The sequence below is a fragment of the Papaver somniferum genome, chromosome 9 (assembly GCF_003573695.1).
Source record: "Papaver somniferum cultivar HN1 chromosome 9, ASM357369v1, whole genome shotgun sequence".
Lineage (NCBI taxonomy): Eukaryota > Viridiplantae > Streptophyta > Magnoliopsida > Ranunculales > Papaveraceae > Papaver > Papaver somniferum.
Genome location: NC_039366.1, coordinates 44341642 through 44360514, shown reverse-complemented (window position 1 = coordinate 44360514; position 18873 = coordinate 44341642). Strand labels below are relative to the sequence as shown.

The window sequence follows — 18873 nt, the reverse complement described above, 5'->3', positions numbered from 1 at the left end:
GCGTTATGCAAAGTGGTGATATGAATTCTGTAACATTTTCATTTCAACATTTTCTTATTGTGTGTATATAATATCTTCACACAAAAAAAGTCTTGTGATAAAACTGAAAATGATACCTGCACATAAACTGAATATTATCTAATCCTAACTATTTATGATAAACACAGTCTTTGAATCAAAAAATCTGAAAGTAAAAAAAAATGAAATTTAAGAGTAACATCAAAAAAAACTTACACATAAAAATGTACCTTCCTATTCCATGTAAGTTTTTTGATTTATAATTATATTTTTCTTGATTTAATGGTACGGATATATTTATGAAACTGATCCAACATATTTATGGTTTTGATCCAACAAAATTTTTTTATTAGTTACAGAGAAGAAGTAGACAAAAAAATTTCAATTTGTGAATAATACCTACACAGGAAAATATGGAGGTGTATGCTGAGTTTGTGTGTATTACCATCACAGAAAATACTCGTGGTTTTAAATTACTGCATTAAAAATGCTTTGCATCAAAATCTGACACATGTAATGCTGTGAATATTTTAATTATCTAGTCACTATTTTATTCTTTTCTCCATCCACATTTGGCCCTCGTTACCTCTCTGCTATTAGCTCATTAACTATTCACGATGGTTTCAATTTCTTACGGGAAACCATGGATTTCTGAAAAATGATTTCAATTTATTATGGTCATTATCTCTCTGCTCTCATTATCTCATTAAATATTCACGATTTAGTTTTTTTGATCAATACTAAGAATTAAAGATTAAAATCAAATATTTGAATCCTTCGTTTTCAAAGAGGCAGTTGATTTTACGCCTATCATTAAAGGTACTGTAATTAAAATGTTTGTTGTTGATTTAAGGATACGTTTTTAATTTTTATTTTGTGTTTCTTTTTCTTACAGATCCATGACCATAACGTATTGTTTGTTTTAATTTCTGTTTGATTCATTATGATTTATCTAAAATCCAGACTTTATTTCTCTTTGAAAATACATTAATTCCAGTAGATGTTGAGTTGAAAAATTACAGATAATTCCTCAGTAATGGAATTTGATTTTCAAGCTTTTAAAATTTGGATTATCTGTAATTTACACCATAGACATTGATTTTTAAGATGTGAATAGTTCCATCACAGAAATGCATATATACCTGTGAATAGTTCCATCACAAAAATTTGTGAGAATAGTTCCATCACATAGTATATATCACTGTGAATACTTCCATCACCATAGTATATATACCTGTGAATAGTTCCATCACATAGTATATATACCTTAGATGTAATTTTGGTTTTAATTCACCATAGGCTTTGTCTCTTCAATGTAATGTTGATTCATTATGGTTTGTTTTTAATCCAAAATTTATTTCTCTTTTAAAATAGATTAATTCCAGTAGATGTTTAGTTGAAAAATTACAAATAATTCCTCAGTAAAAGCTCAAAAAAAGACATGGATGATTCACCGAATTCGGTAAGATGAATTTCAATATATTTTAAGCTGTTTTGGGATAATATATACCTGTGAATAGTTCCATCATATAGTATATATTCCTGTGAATAGTTCAATCACATAGTATATATACACATAATAAGTTTGTAATTTAGCCATAGTTCAAATATATTTTTTTAGCTCTTATGTATTGATATATTTTCTTTTCTTTTTGTCAACAGTTGTCTCCTTCTGTACTACATATGATAGATGTCATAGAGAATGAATTTTTATCCAAAAAAGCCATTGAAAAAGAACAGGACCTTTATTCAAATACTGCAGTTGAAAATGAAATACTTAGGCAACAAGACAAAGATTATCAAAATTAAGTAAATGAGCAAAGAACTAGAAGATTGTCCGTTGAAAAAAGTACAGATTGGAAGTATGAGAAATTAAGATCAACTATCAAGACAAAATGCGAAATGATGCAGCAAATGAAGTCTAACAATGAAGGCATTAACGTGAAAATGGAGCACATAATGAATGAAATATACTTTGAAGCTTTCCAACAAAGTACCGTAATAGAGAGTACTCTATAAGAAAAAGTGTATCTGAATATACAAGAACAAGAAATTTTGGATCCATATTTTGATATTTATGGAACAAAATTTGTTGAAGAAAAGAAATATGCAGTAGAGAGTACTAGTAAGATGCTTCAAAAAGAAAAAGGAATAAGAAATGCGACACCAGTAAGATTTTAAAATTACATTACTTTATGTTGTGGATATTTATTGCACGCAATCTTTTTATTTATGAAAAAGTCTCTAATTTGAAATCTTTTTAGTTATGAAAAAGTCTCTAATTTGATTACAGCCACAGTCATCTGAACTAAATAAAGAAGCAGCAAGAGCAATCATGGGTGTCCTGAATGACACTATGGGTTATTTAAAAAAAAAGGTTTGTAGAAAATGGATTCTTTATTTACAAATTTTAAGTATATAAATTTTAAAATCTTAAGATTTTTATAATTTTTATCTAGGGTATACCTATCAAAAGAGTTGTGAAAGAGCTGAAGTTTATTCCTTTCTTGGTTAATAAATTGCTGGAGATGAATGAAATTGAAACAAGTTCAAATGAAAAGTTGTTAGAAGAATTCTTTCAAGGGGCCGCGTCAGCATATATCTATGCTTCTCTATATGAACCACATTTGGGTGATGACAGTACTGAAGAAGTAAGTTTCTTTTTCCTTAGTATTGATTGCGTATGTTGGGTTTTATTTTAACTTACAAAATCTATTTTGTATATTTACAGTTTTCAAAGCTAAAAATATCTGCTGAAAGAGCTATCATGACTCTCCTAAATAACACTCTTTATTCTTCCGAAGTAACAAAACTTGATGATAGTGAAGATCCAAATTTGTGTCTTGACAATGATTTACAAGGCATACGAACGGTTGAGATTGAGAAAGATTCTGTCAAGATTCACATCGTTGGGGAAGACAAAGAAAACATTGAAAACGTAGCAAATATGAAAGTGAAAATTGAAAAAGAGCTTACCTTGAGCCAACTACACGAAGATTGTTTCCTTCCCGAAACTTTTGAAGCAGAAAAATTATGTGGAAGAGTTCTACAAAATTCACAAGCAAGTAGCCCAACCTTTTCATTAGGTTTTGGTTTTTCCACAAAAGATTTTGAACATGTATTTTTATTTTTTTTAATCTTTTATATTTTGTACACACATTTTGTCTGTGAACTTCAACCAAAGAAATATTTAAAAAAGATTTTGAAGAAGTATATAGTTTGTGGTTAATATCATCACAGTAAAATATGTGTGAATATGTTTTACACAGAATGTTTCCTTCAGATATTTTTTTTCTTAATTCTCATTACTGAAACTAAGAGAATGTCCTTCTCTGTGAATATGTTCTATACAAAAGGATTATTTCTTTTTGTTTTGTGTATATGTGTATATGTGAAGAAGGAATTTTGTTTTTGGGTTTTATTCTCATTACTGAAACATTAAGAATTCTTTTGATTAATGGAATTTAATTTTTCAGGGTTCCAAAGTTGAGGAGGGACCAAGTGAAATTTCAACAAGAAAACGAGAAATATCAACGGACGAACAAACAGAAATACTTGAAGGAAGTCAAACATCAATGGATAATGAAACACTCATCAAACGACTTGGTAGAATTTCAAACAAAATGCTGCCGCTCAAAGTACAAGAAATACAACCAAAGGTTTCCACTCCAACAAAGGATGTAATTGCTCGGATACAAAAGGTACAGAAAAGATATAAATTCATTATCATTTTTATTTTAAGAAAATAAAATCATCATTTTAACAAGTTTCATCTGTTTTCTCTTAGAAGATGATGAAGAATCCAATTGCTACAGAAAGTCTACAAAGTTCTATTGAAAATTTAGTGGACAATATGCCACTGGGAAATCTATAAAAATCTATTGAAAATTTAGTGGACCATATTTCTGCTTCGGTTGTTCAAAGCACAAACCCAGAAGGATCCATTTTTAAAAAGGTTTGAAAACTCAAAGTGTATTTGAATTTCTTCTATCGTAATAGAACTTATATGTAAATTCTATCCTTTAATTTCTTCCATCCTTCAATAGAACTTATATGTATTTGGTATCCTTTAATATGCAGGGAAACAAACTGAGTTTGAAAAGAAAAAATGAAGACCAGGATAGCAAACATAAAGACAAAAAGGAGCGAGCAAACCCCATTATCTCCCCTGTTTCTGATAAGGATAAAAGCAAGATGAAGTCAACAATTGCCTCCACATCCAAAAAGCAGTTAACACATGAAGTTAGCAAACTTAAGATGAGATCAACTGGCACGCAACTGAAAAAGAATGTGAATAAGACCAAACTATTTTTGCAAATGGAGGAACGCCAACAAGATGTTGTGCTTAAGTTCTTCAAAAAAGAAACAACAACGTAAGATCTTGTTTATAAAATTTCGTTAAGTTTTCAATATTAAGTTTTCAATAACTAAATTAATTTTTCAATATTATGAAATTGCAGGTCAATTGCTTTTAAAGTAACGTCAATGTTTGACGGTGAGGATGAGTTCAAAGTTTTCATATCAGGGAAATGTATCGAGGACTTCATGTTTAATGCACTTTTGGACGCCAGTATCCTTATATACAAAGTTTATAAGCTCAAGAAAGCATTTGAGAAAGATACAATCAATAAGTACATCAAAGTACTATACCTGGATGCGAAGTCTTTGGTGAGTCATTACTAAATTTAATATTTGTTGGGAAAAAAACATTAGACAAAATATCTGCAGGATAACACAGTTGCAATGATATCTACACAGTAAAAAAAAAAATCTTCTGGTAGTATATTTAAGTTAATATCAGTTCAATTCTACACAGTTGAAAATGAGTGAATAATGAATTCCTATAGTACTTGTTACTAAGTCATTTTATCAAATTCTTTTCAGTTTTTTGTCAAACACAAAGATACTATGCAAACATCATTGAAACATAGAGTTACATTACCAATATCAAATATGAATTCTATTGTGAAGAAGATTATGATACCATTGTACCATGAAGAGTTGGATTGTACACAACATTGGACTTTGCTGGAGTACTTTGTCCAGAAAAAATATTTCTTGCACTATAATTCGTGGTCTGACCAATCAAGAGAACGCTGTTATACAAATGCCAAAGAAGTGGCAAATGCATGCTTGGGAGCAATCAACAAGTTCATGGAGAAGGAGGGCCTAAAGAAGATTTTTAAATCTATGGTCTATGAAGCTCCAGTACCACAACAAGGGCAATCTAATGACTGTTTACTATATGTTTGTTATTTTATGAAAAGACAATCACTAAATGAAAATCATGATGGATTTCAAAGTTGCATGGAAGATGCAGATATGCTGAAAGAGAAGATTCATAGGAAGAGGGCGACAATAACTTTCAAGTTACTCACTGCAACCACACCTGTAGAAAGTTGGAAGGAAGACAATTCCATGGAATAACTGCAACAAAAAAATATCTTTCAACTTACTCAGTTATGTTTGGATTATTTGTATACATACATTAATTAGACATCTTATGTTCAGATTATCAATATATATCTTGAAACTTAATCTTAAAATATATTTAGTTTACCACTATATATCTTCAAAAATCTTGGTAGTAGTACTTGTAGTTATATATTGATAATCTGAACCACCAATCTTAAAAAATATATTCAACATATCACTATCTTAAAATCTTGTTTATATGTATTACTGTTCTACTTTAATTTCTTGACTAAATAAAACATGTGAATAATTTCTGCATAGAATATATGTACCTTAATAAGATTTCTTAAGTTCAGTTTATCATTATAACTTAATAAGATTACTTAGGTTCAGATTTCTTATGTTCAGAATATATAAGTTAATCTTAAAATCCTGTTCATGTTTAATGTAGGCTAAAATAAATGTGTGAATAATTTCTTCACAGAGTATATTCAAAAAAAAAAGTGTGATTATTATCTTCACAGGCACAAACAAGTGAATATAATAAAGAGAGCTGTGAAGTTATAGTACTTTTCAAGAGCTGTAGATACTTTTCAAGTTTTTTTTAACCTGTATTTGTTCAAAAAACATAAATGTGGCATTTCAGAACTAATGTAACATTTCAAAAATTAGATTTGTAGCCTTTCAGAACTAATGTGACATTTCAGAACTAAATGTAGCCAAGTATTTTTTTCAAAAAAACATAAATGTAGCATTTCAGAAATAATAAAGCCAAAGTATTTTCCCAATCCATGTCCTCTTCTTGTAATAGCATTTCATAACTAATAGTTGTGTAGAGAACTAATAATTTGTTTAAAAGTTCACTTATAAGCCAAAGTATTTTCCCAATCCATGTCCTCTTCTTGTAGTAGTTGCGACTGGAGCTTCACCATGGGGATCTGGACAGGTTCTTTTGTTGTGAAGAGTTAACTTTCTGCAGTTACCACACATTCGTTTATTCCTAGGCTTTTCAGAACGAGGTATGTACCTCTTTTTTTCTGTCTTCCAGGTCCTCTAACAACAGCAGGATCATTAACCTTATTGGCTTCATCAACTTCATTTGGTTTCTCAACATCAGGAATGGGGACAATTGGATGTGAATATGCATTTCGATAGCAATCAGTTGTAAACGCAGGATCAATGTAATGGTATACAGTGTGTTTATAGTAACTACAAAAAAGAAAAAGGACTCATCAGTTAACAGCAATGGAAAACAAAAAAGATCAATGTAATATGTAGAAAAGATAACAACAAGAGAAAAAAAAACCTTAGAATGCATTGCACAGCATGGGAACATGGGAATCCGTTAGCATCCCATCTTCGACAAGTACAACTCATAGAATACAACTCCACTAAATGCTTCTTTGGAGGAGATAATGTATACACTTCAAACAAACCATCCCCTGCTGGCTTAACCCTGTAGCTTCTACCAACATCCTTAATGGTCTTAAGCCTGTGTTCCATTCTGGGTGTAAGGATTGATTTCCACTTTTCAGATTCCTTCTTCCTTTTATACATCCAATCCATAAGATGAACCCGAATTTGATCCGCTAAAAATGAATGTGGAAGTCCCTTGTCACTTTTTATAGAACTACTGAAAGATTCAATAACACTAGAACTCTTTTCTTCATAACGCATTCCCAAAAATGCATAAGTTGCCCAATTCTCATGAGGAATTCCGTTCAGCCAAATGATCATTTTATGTAAGTTGTACAATTTCATGGATTTCAAAGCGGAAGCAAAACCTTGAGGAGTGAGATCACAGTACGCATACTTAAACATACCAACTGTTGCCTTGTATCTCTTATCATTTTTAGAAACAGGAATATTAAGCTTCATGTGATAAAAACAGAAGGAATGAAAGCAGCCTGGAAAAACTTCTGGGACTGCATGTATCAGTCCTTTACCTCAATCACTTATAAAAGTTATAGTTCTTTTCTCATCAAGAATCTCCTTCAAATGCTCTAAAAACCATACCCAATTTGGTTTATCTTCAATGCCAACTATACCAAAATCTATAGGAAAAATTCCTGAAAATAAACACAAAAAAACATCCGAAAAAAGTAGTGTGAATAATATATCCACAGAAGAAAATTGTGAATAATAGTGGGGTGAACCCCGAGTATAATGAACCTGGAATTCTGGAAACTCCTATAAAAACAGCAAATGTTAGGGCTATTTTCAAGGCTACCAATTGCATATGTGAATTGGTTGTGATACATGTGGATTGCATATGTGAATTGGTTGTGTCTTAACTAATTCTAGTTATGTACAACTTCATTTGAGTATTTGTAATAGGAATTTCATGGCTGGTTACTCTAAACACTCAAATTCCCCTTAACCAACAAATTATATTGCCTACTAATACAAATACAATATTATTGAACAGAAAACAAAAAGTATGAATAAAATACCTTGATTTGCATCCTTTCCCACATCTACCATTAGGGCACCCTTGTGTTTTCCGACAAGAAAGGTAGCATCCAGGATAATCATAGGATGACAGAAGTTAAAGCCATGTATAGAAGCTTCAAAAGATATGAAAAATCTCTCAAACTTCTTGGAGACTTTATCAACTTCAAGAACAACTTTACTACCGAGATTGTACTTATTCACAGCATCAACATACCATTGAAAGTCTGAATATGACTTCACATCATCTCCCCATAAAATTTTCTTTCCATACTCAAGACCGGAATAAGCTTGATGGTAACTTAAATCTATCCCATAATCAAATTCAAATATTTTTTGGATATCTGAAGCCTTCTTTTTGTGAGGATCGTGTCTTATATCGTCCATTATCACACTTTGCACAAACTTACGCTTGCATTTAAATTGGCGAGAATCACCAGTACCAGCTCCACATGTGTGCTCTTTGTAAAATGTTTTAATTTCAAACAGATCTAAGTTACCTTGGATGGATGAAGCATGAAATCTCCATTTACAAGTTGTCGTGGCGAACGAAGCACACTATAAAAAGAAAAAATACCTTAAGGTTAAAGAAAAGAAACTTTAAAAAGAAGATACAAAATATAACTTGAAATGTATATATTTCCTGCACATGAAAAAATGTGAATACTAACTACACAGGAAATTACCTTAACAGTATAACGATCAGGAGCACTCTTTATGATTGCATATGGATATCCGATACTGATGCAATACTTATCAACAACTGAACGAACTACATTTACCCCCTACAAACTGTTGACCAACATCACCAATAACATTCTCCCACTCCTTTAATCTCCTTGGACGAGACACTAGTGCTCCATCTTCAATAAAAGCAGTGTTGTTATCTTCAGCCAAGTCATCTACTACATCACTATCATAATCTTCTGATGTTGCCAAAGAAGAACAACTCTCCCCAAAAAATTCAATCGACAAGTCAAAACTGTTGATATTATTATCAATGTAGAACAAAATCACTGACTGTAGCTGAAAATCAAGACGGAGAGGCACTTTATTGCCCTCGTAGACACAAGTGAAGTAAAAATCAGAATTGCGGAGAGAAATCCAACGAGAACAAGCCATCATCTTTAGCTCCTTAATTTTAGATGATGATGTGACAACATGTGAAAATTTTAAATTGCAAAATTGAACAACTGCGGTAGCATTAACACCCATATTATCCTCTGCCAAAAAATAACAGACATAAAAACAAAAAGAAAAAGAAATTAGCTCTGGATATATTTTTTAATTTGTGCATAGCAGGTATGATCCCATATTAGAAATAAAGTGTTATTATTATCTTCACACACACAACAAGTGAATATAATAAACTATAAGAAACCTGTTAGAAAGTGTGATTATTATCTTCACCCACGTGAATATAATACACTTGTTCTTCATCTGTTTTATTTGGTTTAAGTGAAATCAAATTATTCTTTTCCATATACAAGTGTGGTTATTTTCTTCACACACACAACAAGTGAATATAATACACTATAAGAAACCTGTTAGAAAGTGTGACTATTATCTTCACACACACACAAGTGAATATAATACACTTGTTCTTCATCTGTTTTATTTGGTTTAAGTGAAATCAAATTATTCTTTTCCATATACAAGTGTGATTATTATCTTCACACACACAACACATGAATATAATACACTATAAGAAACCTGTTAGAAAGTGTGATTATTATCTTCACATACACACAAGTGAATATAATACACTTATAAGAAACCTAATGTAAAAGTGTGTGTATTATCTTCGCAAATAAGATATTCTCAGTATGATAGATTAAGATTATAGGTAATTGTACATGTTATCTAATTAGGATGAATGACTAATATCTTCACAAGATTGCAACACTGTTTTTATATTGAAGATGTACAGTAAACAAAAACAAAAATTGTACTGATTCTAACATCAACAATCTTCTCTGAAACGAATTGTACTTATAAAAAACAAAAATTGTACTGTTTTTAAAGAGAAACATTTATTTCTTCTAAGTATCAACGATTATGATTTTATATTACAGATCAGAAACAAAAACAAAAAGATGAAGAAGATGATTATGAAAAAATACCTAAAAAATCTTTGAAGTCTCCGTTGATTAGAATGAGCTCAATTTTTACTGAAAATCTTCTCTGAAACGAATTCAATCGGCTCAATATAATTGAAAAAACTAATCTGAATATACTTGAACTCCTAACTAAGTATCGAATCACTAAACCTTGCTCTTCTTTAGAATCGAATCATGGTTTTTCTCTCGAATCGAACACTAAACCTTGATCTTCTCTCGAATAAAATATCAAATCACTGAAGCTTGATCTTCTCTCGAATAAAATCAGAAATCACTGAACCTTGATCTTCTCTCGAATAAAATCAGAAATCACTAACAATCTCTACCAATCTCGTAGAAAAAAATCATCCTCCCTGTTCTCTCTCTTTTCTCGAATTCTAATAAAATATCGATCTGTTTTTCAGTTATTAACGAAAAACAGAAGGAAGGTTATTTTTGGAACAAACAAATTTTTTTGGATGATGTCGTCACTCTTTTTTTATTATAATGACCCTCCGTATTATTCTTTTGACCCTCTGTTTTAAGTGGGCTCAAAAATTAGAAACTCCTCTCAAGCCCAAGGTCATTATAGTAAGAAAGAGTGAGGTGAGAGTCAAACACTTAATTCCCACTATATACTTTTAATGTAGACAAATTAATAGATTGCTAAGTAATGAACCTAATTAAACTTCTTTAAAGAACATACTAAAAAAATAATGTGGCACAACTCAGAATGCTAAACAAAGAAAACAATTTAGGTCCTTTAAAGAAATACCAAAGAAGATACTCGGAATGATTAAAAAAAATCCTAATTATCATCGTCTGATATAATCACCACTTCAGAATGTTTGGTTTCTTCCGATCCACTGTCAGATAACAGGATTAGCTTCCTGGTATGCAACTGTCTCTGGCAGAGAAGTTCTGAAAAAATGCATTTTTTGTTAGGTTTACACCTTGGTACACATATACAGAAAATGAAAAGAAATGAGATCATTTTATACCTAGGCTTCTTAGCAGTTTCAGACTCAACACCTTGCCTTGTTCCATCTTTTCCATCCTTCTCTTCATTTGTGTTTGACAGAGGAGTGCTAAAAGATTCAAGTTTATAGAAAGGGTATGAGTTATAGCATACTGGTGTACAACTATCTACACACATAAAAATAAATGACTGCCACATTTAATAAGAGTGATTTTATACCTTCGCTTTTCAGATTTGCCACCCTCGTCGTCACCAGTCACCACCTTTGCTACCCTCTTTGTCAGTGTCATCACCGCGCATATCACCACCTTTGCCACCTTGCAGATCATCATCATGAATATCACCACCTTTTCCACCACCCTCCTCCTCATCCTGCTGATCATCACCACCTTTGCCACCACCATCCTCCTCATCACCACCTTTGCCACCACCATCCTCCTCATACTCATCACCCTCCTCCTCCTCCTGATCCTTATCACTGTCATCCACATCATCAGCTTTGCCACTTCTATTGCCTTGCTGACCTTCCTCCTCCTCCTCCTCCCCCTCCTCATCATCATCATCATCATCATCATCATCACTATCATCATCATCATCATCACTGTCATCCACATCACCATCTTTGCCACTTGTCTCACCTTGCTCCTCCTCCTGCTCATCATCATCACGCTCATCCTCACTTTGTAATTTTTTGTTTAATGAAATGATTTCTTGCAAGGTTTCAACAAATAAATCAACAACATCCTTATCATTTTGCACATTCCTCAGATCAGCTTCATAAATTTTCTTGGCTTTTTCTTCAATGAAGCTAATAAGCTTTTGATGTTTAACCTGTAAGTCTGAAAGCTCTTCCAATGCTTTATCTCTTTGATGTTGTGCTTCGTACGGCTTTTCCTTCAGTGCATCTGTGATATGTTGTTGCATGTTCTTCCTGTACTCTTCCATAACTTTTTGCTGCTCATCACTCCAAGGTTTTACCCATCCAGGTTGCATCTGAAAACATGCCAAAGTATCAACATGGATAACAGGTGTACATCTTTTTACATCTATGTTACAGGTGTATATCGTTGTACACATGACAAAATTTTGTCACCATTTTGTAAACCTTATCAAGGTGTATATCTAATGTACACATCTAGGAAGAAATCACTATCGTAAGAAAGTTATCGAGTTACCTTTTTCATAGCTTCATTAATGTCTTTATCTATTGTATTGCTGATGTCACTTATCACCCACCTTAGAAACCTAGGAAAACCTTGTTCATTGCTTGGCGTCATGCTGTTGTTGTGTTCAAAAAACCAATACTGCATTGACAAACAAGTAAAAGAGTTAGAAATGTTAGGACCCAACAAATACAGTGAACAAAAGCATGTAAATTGGTACAACTTAAAACTTGTGTAAAAAAATGTACACATGTAAACTCACCAACAGGTAAACCATACAACCATTAACTTTAAGTGGTTCCTCAACATTTTTCCTTTTGTTATCCATTAAATATTTATGTATATGCACTGGCCAGTTGGTTTTTTTCATTCTTTCAAACAATTCAAAGTAGGGAGCAAATTTTCTCTTGGTAATCCCGCTTCCATTTGATGCAGTAAAAAAAAACAGTGATGCACAAATACATCGCAAACAACACTACCAAGTCCTCAGCATTCCTCTCAATCTCGATATCCAACTTTGGTTTTAACTTCATTATACGCAAGATTTCATTCTCGACATCTAGTTTCCCCAACTTAGATTTTTTCCTTCAGTTTCAATCGGTTTATTAGTGAACCGAATCTCTGCTCAGCTCTAGTTTTGGTACATTCTCCTTTAAAAGGTTCTGATCCCACCATTTGTAATTCAAAAATGAAGAACAAATCTTCGGGCATACTCTCTACTTCCACAAACTTTTTCTCCTCAGCAGTATTGAAAACAAAGACATTTTTTCCTGAATGATCATGGCGGAACTGGTTCACAATCTTCAAGATTGATTCTGGACTCTTGAACCACAGATCTCTATTCTTCTCCTGTTTCTTTTCTGAGTTTTCCTCCTCCTTGTTTTCAGCTTTCTTGTTAACAAAGACATCTACTACAGGCCAAAAACGACTCTCCTTTTGTTTCTCTAATTGAAATTCTGTGAACCATACTTTGTCACGTCTCTTTTTACGCACTTCTCCATCCTTTTCAAAGTTCTTGTTCACAAACTCGTTGATTGCATTAAAACCTGATCTATAAGGTTTGTTTGTATCTACGAAAATAAACAAATGGGAATAAGAAAGGAGAAGCATGGCACATGATACTGATACAAAAATGCTGGTGTACACACCAGTACACTGGTATAGATAGTGAGTAAAAAAAACAGACATAACATACAAAAATGATGGTGTACAAACCAGTACACTGGTACAAATAGTGAGTACAAACCAGTACACTGATACAGGTAGTGAGTACACTAGGAAATATATGAGTAAAAAACACATAACATGCCATGAACCACATTTAACATGCTATTAACCATAACATCACTAACACTTAGATTTGGGTGCTGTTTAACATGCCATTAACCATAACATCACATTTAACATGCCATGAAGCACTGCAATAGCATGGCGGTGTACCAGTATTTACACACAAACAACAATTCTTACAAAAAAAGCTAAAAAACAGACAGAACATGAAATGAAGCACTGCAACAGCATGATGGTGTACCGGTATTTACACACAAACAACAATTCTTACAAAAATTGGTCTAAAACACACAAAACATGAAATGAAGCACTGCAACAGCATGGTGGTGTACCAGTATTTACACACAAACAACAACTCTTACAAAAATTGGTCTGAAACACACAGAACTGGACATGAAACAATACAACAGCATGGCGATGTAAAAATCTATACACAAACAACAAAACTCATAAAATTGCTCAAAAATATGCAGAACTGGACATGAAACTCTGCAACAACATGGCGATGTACATATTGTACACATATACAAGAAATATCATAAAAATTACTCAAAAACAAACATAACTGGACTTGAATTGTTACCTTTTTTTTTTTTTTTTTTTTTTTTTTTTTTTTTTTTTTTTTTTTTTTTTTTCTGTTAACAGTTGTTGAAGCCTTTGAAGTCTTTGATTTCTTCTTATCTGGTGATGTTTCTGGTACTGAAATTGATTTTGAAGGCTTTGTTGTCTTTGATTTCTTCTTAACTGGTGATGTTCTTGAAGTTTCTGCTACTTATTTTGATGTTGAAATTTCTAATCCTCTCTTAGATCTTGTTTTTGGACCTGTTGATTTTCTTCTTCTGCAGTTGGGGATGAAATTTCTTTTGAATCCTTCAATGTTGACTTCGATCTCATTGTTTGTGAAGTTGATTTCTGGATTTCTGCTGCTTCAACTGTTGGATTTTCTTCTTCTGTTGATGTTGAAAATTCAACTGTTGGTGTGTTTGTCTTTGAAACTACTTTGTTGCCTTTCGCCATTATTTTTCAGATTGTTTAACATTCTAGTTGTTTTGATTAGGGTTTTAGTCTGTAATTTTTCTAGGGTTTGGACGCAAAATTTCTTCTGAATTTTTTTTTCTTCTGAAGTTTCTGATAAAGCAAAAATGGTGCAGTTAAAGATTTGTCCGTCACGTCGGTTTTAATCAGTTTTTAATAAATGCTAACGTGTCGCACCCATGTTGATTGTTTCAGTTAGAAAACTGAATCATTTCATTGCACGTGTGCTTTAATAAAAGCGTGCGAGGGGTAGCATAGACTTTATACAATTCTTGGTTTAAATTGTACCTAGTCAACTAGGTCTGGACTAATCTGTTTCTTTTGGGGCGGTTTTGGACTGAACCGTTTTTTCCCTTTAATATAGAGGGGAGTTTCCGTCACTGCGCAACATGGGGCCCCATATGACTTAGGATTTTAAAGGAGTTAGATTTCAAACTACTTTTTTTTTTTGCTAAAAGGAAATTTCATAAAACTAGCAGAAAGAAATGACATTGTTACCATTACATATGACACTTGACCACTTTTCCTTCCTAGACTTTTCCCATTGTATAGAATCAACATGTACATACACATGTTTGTTAAGGAACTTTGCTAAATTATCCGCTAAACTATTACAAGACCTCCGAATATAGACGAAAGAGGAATAAGCAAGAAAATTGTTGAACTCTAAAGCATGCCTAAGGATAGATTTCGAAGTCCAATTTACTGCAAAAATGTTCCTCTTAATGTTGTTTATCACGTTCTGATTATCATTAAGGAAGATTATCCTTTCATTTCCTCTGTTTCGCATCCATCTTGTTGCTTCTCGACGGGCTCTGGATTCTGCTTCTTCTGGACTAGAGCACCAACATGTTCCTCCTGTGAAATCAGTAATATAACCACTGTTATTAACCTCTACAATCCCATAGGCAAATCTGTTTTCCTTGTTATGAAAAGCAGCATCGAAATATATATATGAAACTCCCTGTGTTCCAACAAAACTTCCATGCATATATCTATTTCAAACTACTGGATATATCTATTTATTGCAGGGTCGTGCTATCCCGCGCGGCAGTGCGGTAAGGCTTTGTAAGCTAGCAGATTGTTAGCCGTTGGATGGTATACGATCTCTTATATTCTGTTTTTTAGGATTGACTTGTAGCAGGTGACAACTTTCAAAAGATATTTATTTCTAACGGATCCTTAACTTATTTCACTTTTTACTAATTACTCCATTTAGTGGGTCTAAAATTAATTTGACAAAAGAAAAATGATCTTCGGTTTTGAGAACTGATTCCATGTTTTTGTGATTGTATTGTAAAAATTAATGTAGGTTTGAATCAGTTTACTAAAACGAGGATCATCGGAAAATAATAATCAGAAAAAGAATGAACAACATTTGGAAAAGAAATTCAACCAGATAATCTCTTTATACCAAATTTCATTAATGGATCCGGTAGCCATGAACTACCAGTAATGGATTAAATCTTCCAACGGTACTTGGAAAATTCTATAATCATCTAGTGATTTCATCATTTGAATTAATCGAAAACAAAAACTGCCAACTCTTCCTCTTCCACCCATCATTGAAGGAGCAAAATGGGCAATATAGTTTTCATCTTCTTGTTGACTCAATAATCAAAAAAATTCCAGTGAATCTTGATTGCATATGAATTTCTTCATTTGATCACATTAAAGCAACTATAGTATTTGCTGGAGTTGGTTCTTATCAGAAACCAAAGAATCAAATTTCTTGTTCTCTTCTTTTGAATATTTAGAAAGTAGTACCACTTCTGCAATTTTAAATGGTTTTTCCTTGTTCGTGATCATTTTCTGGGTTTTCTTTGTCTTTGATAATCTCGTTCCTCCTTTGGGTTAGGTGACTCAAAATTAAACGCTTTTTCTTGAGTTTAACATGACCCATACATGAAATTTTTGTGAATTTTAACTTTGTTTTCACTGGGCTTGAGCTTGTTGTTTTCTCTACCTGCACTAAATGGATGATTTGATCCTACCAGAGTAAGAGAGTTACACTTGAGAGTTATATTCTTTTAAAAACATTAAAATAGGGAAAAGGTCCCAAATTCGATATATTAGATTAAAATTAAATTAAAGTAGGGACTTGTTAGTAATTAAAAACATTGACAATTGTTCAATAATCATCAATGGCTAAAAATAACTGTGGATTATCATCCTCGGGTTATATCCGCTAGCTTATACAAGCGTCCTGCAAAGCCGCGCGTGACAGTATTTGCCTTTATTGCATGTAGAAAATTACCTAGATGTAGTAGCAGAAGAATTACTTATGTTAAGCACCGTCATGTGTCATTTCACTTAGCTATAGTTTATTTGAAGTAAAGGGAAATAGGTCTCAGCGCAATCTCATTATAATGTTGTGTCGTTCTTTAGCTATATTGCACGGAAATTTAGTTTCCGTATAATATGTTAAAAAAAAGAGTTTTAGTGAAAAACAAAAGAGTGAAAAAGGAAAAATTTTAGTGTAACACTTGGAAATCCAGGAACGGATACTTAGTTTCCGTATAAAAGGTCACAGATACCGAGTATCTGTTCCAACTGGAAAACAGGAACTCAGTTTCCGTAAAATATTAAAGCACACAGAACTTAGTTTTCTTGTTTCTTTACTAGTAGCTTTATTAACATTTCGAGTTTGAGTCTATAAATTTTCTTGCGTTTTTTTACTAGTAGTTTTAGTAACACTAGTAGTAGTAGTAATCTCTAGTAGTAACATTATCAGTATTATTATTGAGTTTTATTTTGGTTGCACCAAAACCTTCAAGGACATTGATCTGAGACTTCTTCAAGAAATAATCAGAGCTAAAGGCACATTTGGAAGATATGGATCAAGCCGAAGAAACAAGAGATACAACAATATCATTCGGGCAGTACTAATTAGCATATGGATGCAACTTCTGGATTAGCAACTCCATTCAATTTCATCGAACTCCCCTACCATCAACTAAGTTTGTATGGACACAACACATTGATCGAGGGCCTTTCGACCTTCGACTTCGACTCCTACATCCTCCATCGACGCAATACCGGTCTGAAGGATGCTATTCACACTTTGCTCCATTATGATATTGTAACTGATAAATCTTGGGGTTTCTTTACTCTAAAAATCTTACTAGACTTAACCCGTGTCGTAACGACACGGCTTGATAATAAGTAATTTCATATGTTTTAATTTTGGTTCGTGTTGCTCATCTGCAGTTATTAAATAACATGACAATTGATTCCACTATTTTTCTTAATTGTCATGTATGATAACCGAGTTTATTTAACAGTAAAATGATCAACCATGTTTTATACTTTATAATGTTACACATTTTATAGCGTCACGAAATTAACATGGTCTATTATTACTCACCAATGCCCGCCACCACCACAAAACCGCATGATACCATTTATTTATCCACTATCACCCAGTGGAGGAGCCAAAGGTTGGCTAACTTGGCTCTAGGCTCCTTTAAAATTCTAATAACTACATAAAAAACTTTAATTTTTCCTATAAAAGTACTTAATTAGCGCATCTATATTTAGGGTTTAGTCCACCAAAGTTTACATGTTTCTTTTTGAAAAAAGTTTCCCCCTCAATGTTAATTTCTGACTCCACTACTGCCACTGGTACCACGTACCACTGTGGTTCACCCCCGCAGTTTGTGAGCATAATTCTAATTTTCAATCACAAACACCATATATGAGGTTTAGACTGAACAAATTTAGGTCGTCAACTAATTTATTTCATTATATTTTTTCCCTTATTATATTCTTTTTTGTAATGCAATTAATTTTATTTCAACATTAAAAACCATAATTTATACATGGTACCAAAGATAGCACGAATACCATTTGAATGATCCAGCGATCATGGACATTTTCACCTGTATAATTTGATATCGTCCTTGAAATGTATGGTATCTGACTTTATCAATCGTGCTAAAAACAACCAACCATATCTTTCACAATACAATGTTATCTGTGTTGTAACGACACATGCCTATCCGAAGATAATCACCAGCACCCACCGTTACTACTTCATCCACAACCGCCACCAGGGGCGAAGCCTGGATTTTGAGGAAGGGGGAGCGGAAAACTTTGGCAAGTTGGATACGGGTGCAAAATGAACCTAATATCCCATTTATGATAAAAAGACCAAAATAATCACAATCGGGCTTGGCTCCGCCCTGACCACCACTAATGTTTCCGCCTCCACCACTTTTCCCTGATTCATTTTTATGTGAAAGTACTATATGGCTCCGTAAGTTTTCTTATATTGAGCATTTTCGATTAAATTAATCAATAAGGTTTTCTTGTGGTTAATTTATTCGAGTTTACTGGATACAAATTCATGTGATTTGTTAATGTCCAAAGAAATCCTTCTTTTCTTGTAAAAGTAAGGTCGCTCATGTTGTTCACTTGGTAA

The 18873-nt window shown here is 32.8% G+C and overlaps 3 protein-coding genes across 6 annotated transcripts; 1 reads left to right on the top strand and 2 right to left on the bottom strand.

Annotated features, from left to right (window-relative positions):
- The first annotated feature begins 612 nt into the window (after window positions 1–612).
- LOC113314114 lies at window positions 613–5572 on the top strand. 4 transcript variants are annotated; one of them, XM_026562883.1, is made up of 11 exons: window positions 613–837; window positions 1393–1480; window positions 1681–2187; window positions 2312–2395; window positions 2478–2669; window positions 2750–3079; window positions 3495–3719; window positions 3806–3973; window positions 4099–4391; window positions 4479–4686; window positions 4903–5572. In XM_026562883.1, the coding sequence occupies exons 3-8, from the start codon at window positions 2149–2151 to the stop codon at window positions 3890–3892; spliced, it is 957 nt and encodes a 318-aa protein (XP_026418668.1). In that variant the 5' UTR covers window positions 613–837; window positions 1393–1480; window positions 1681–2148; the 3' UTR covers window positions 3893–3973; window positions 4099–4391; window positions 4479–4686; window positions 4903–5572. The 4 variants fall into 4 exon arrangements, with proteins under 4 accessions (XP_026418668.1, XP_026418669.1, XP_026418665.1 ...); XM_026562884.1 differs by lacking the exon at window positions 1393–1480 and having other exon boundaries at window positions 3809–3973; XM_026562880.1 differs by lacking the exon at window positions 1393–1480.
- Window positions 5573–6037: 465 nt separating this feature from the next.
- On the bottom strand, window positions 6038–9099 carry LOC113311895. The gene is made up of 7 exons (XM_026560686.1): window positions 8678–9099; window positions 8571–8625; window positions 7887–8442; window positions 7450–7502; window positions 6740–7305; window positions 6461–6642; window positions 6038–6042 (listed from the first exon to the last, which is right to left on the bottom strand). Exons 1-7 carry the CDS (start codon window positions 9097–9099, stop codon window positions 6038–6040), a joined length of 1839 nt encoding a protein of 612 aa, XP_026416471.1.
- A 1-nt stretch (window position 9100) lies between these two features.
- LOC113311894 (glutamic acid-rich protein-like) lies at window positions 9101–14432 on the bottom strand. The gene is made up of 9 exons (XM_026560684.1): window positions 14238–14432; window positions 13442–13492; window positions 13341–13347; window positions 12798–13195; window positions 12138–12266; window positions 11575–11955; window positions 11216–11508; window positions 10985–11071; window positions 9101–9107 (listed from the first exon to the last, which is right to left on the bottom strand). Exons 1-9 carry the CDS (start codon window positions 14430–14432, stop codon window positions 9101–9103), a joined length of 1548 nt encoding a protein of 515 aa, XP_026416469.1.
- Between the last annotated feature and the right edge of the window lie 4441 nt (window positions 14433–18873).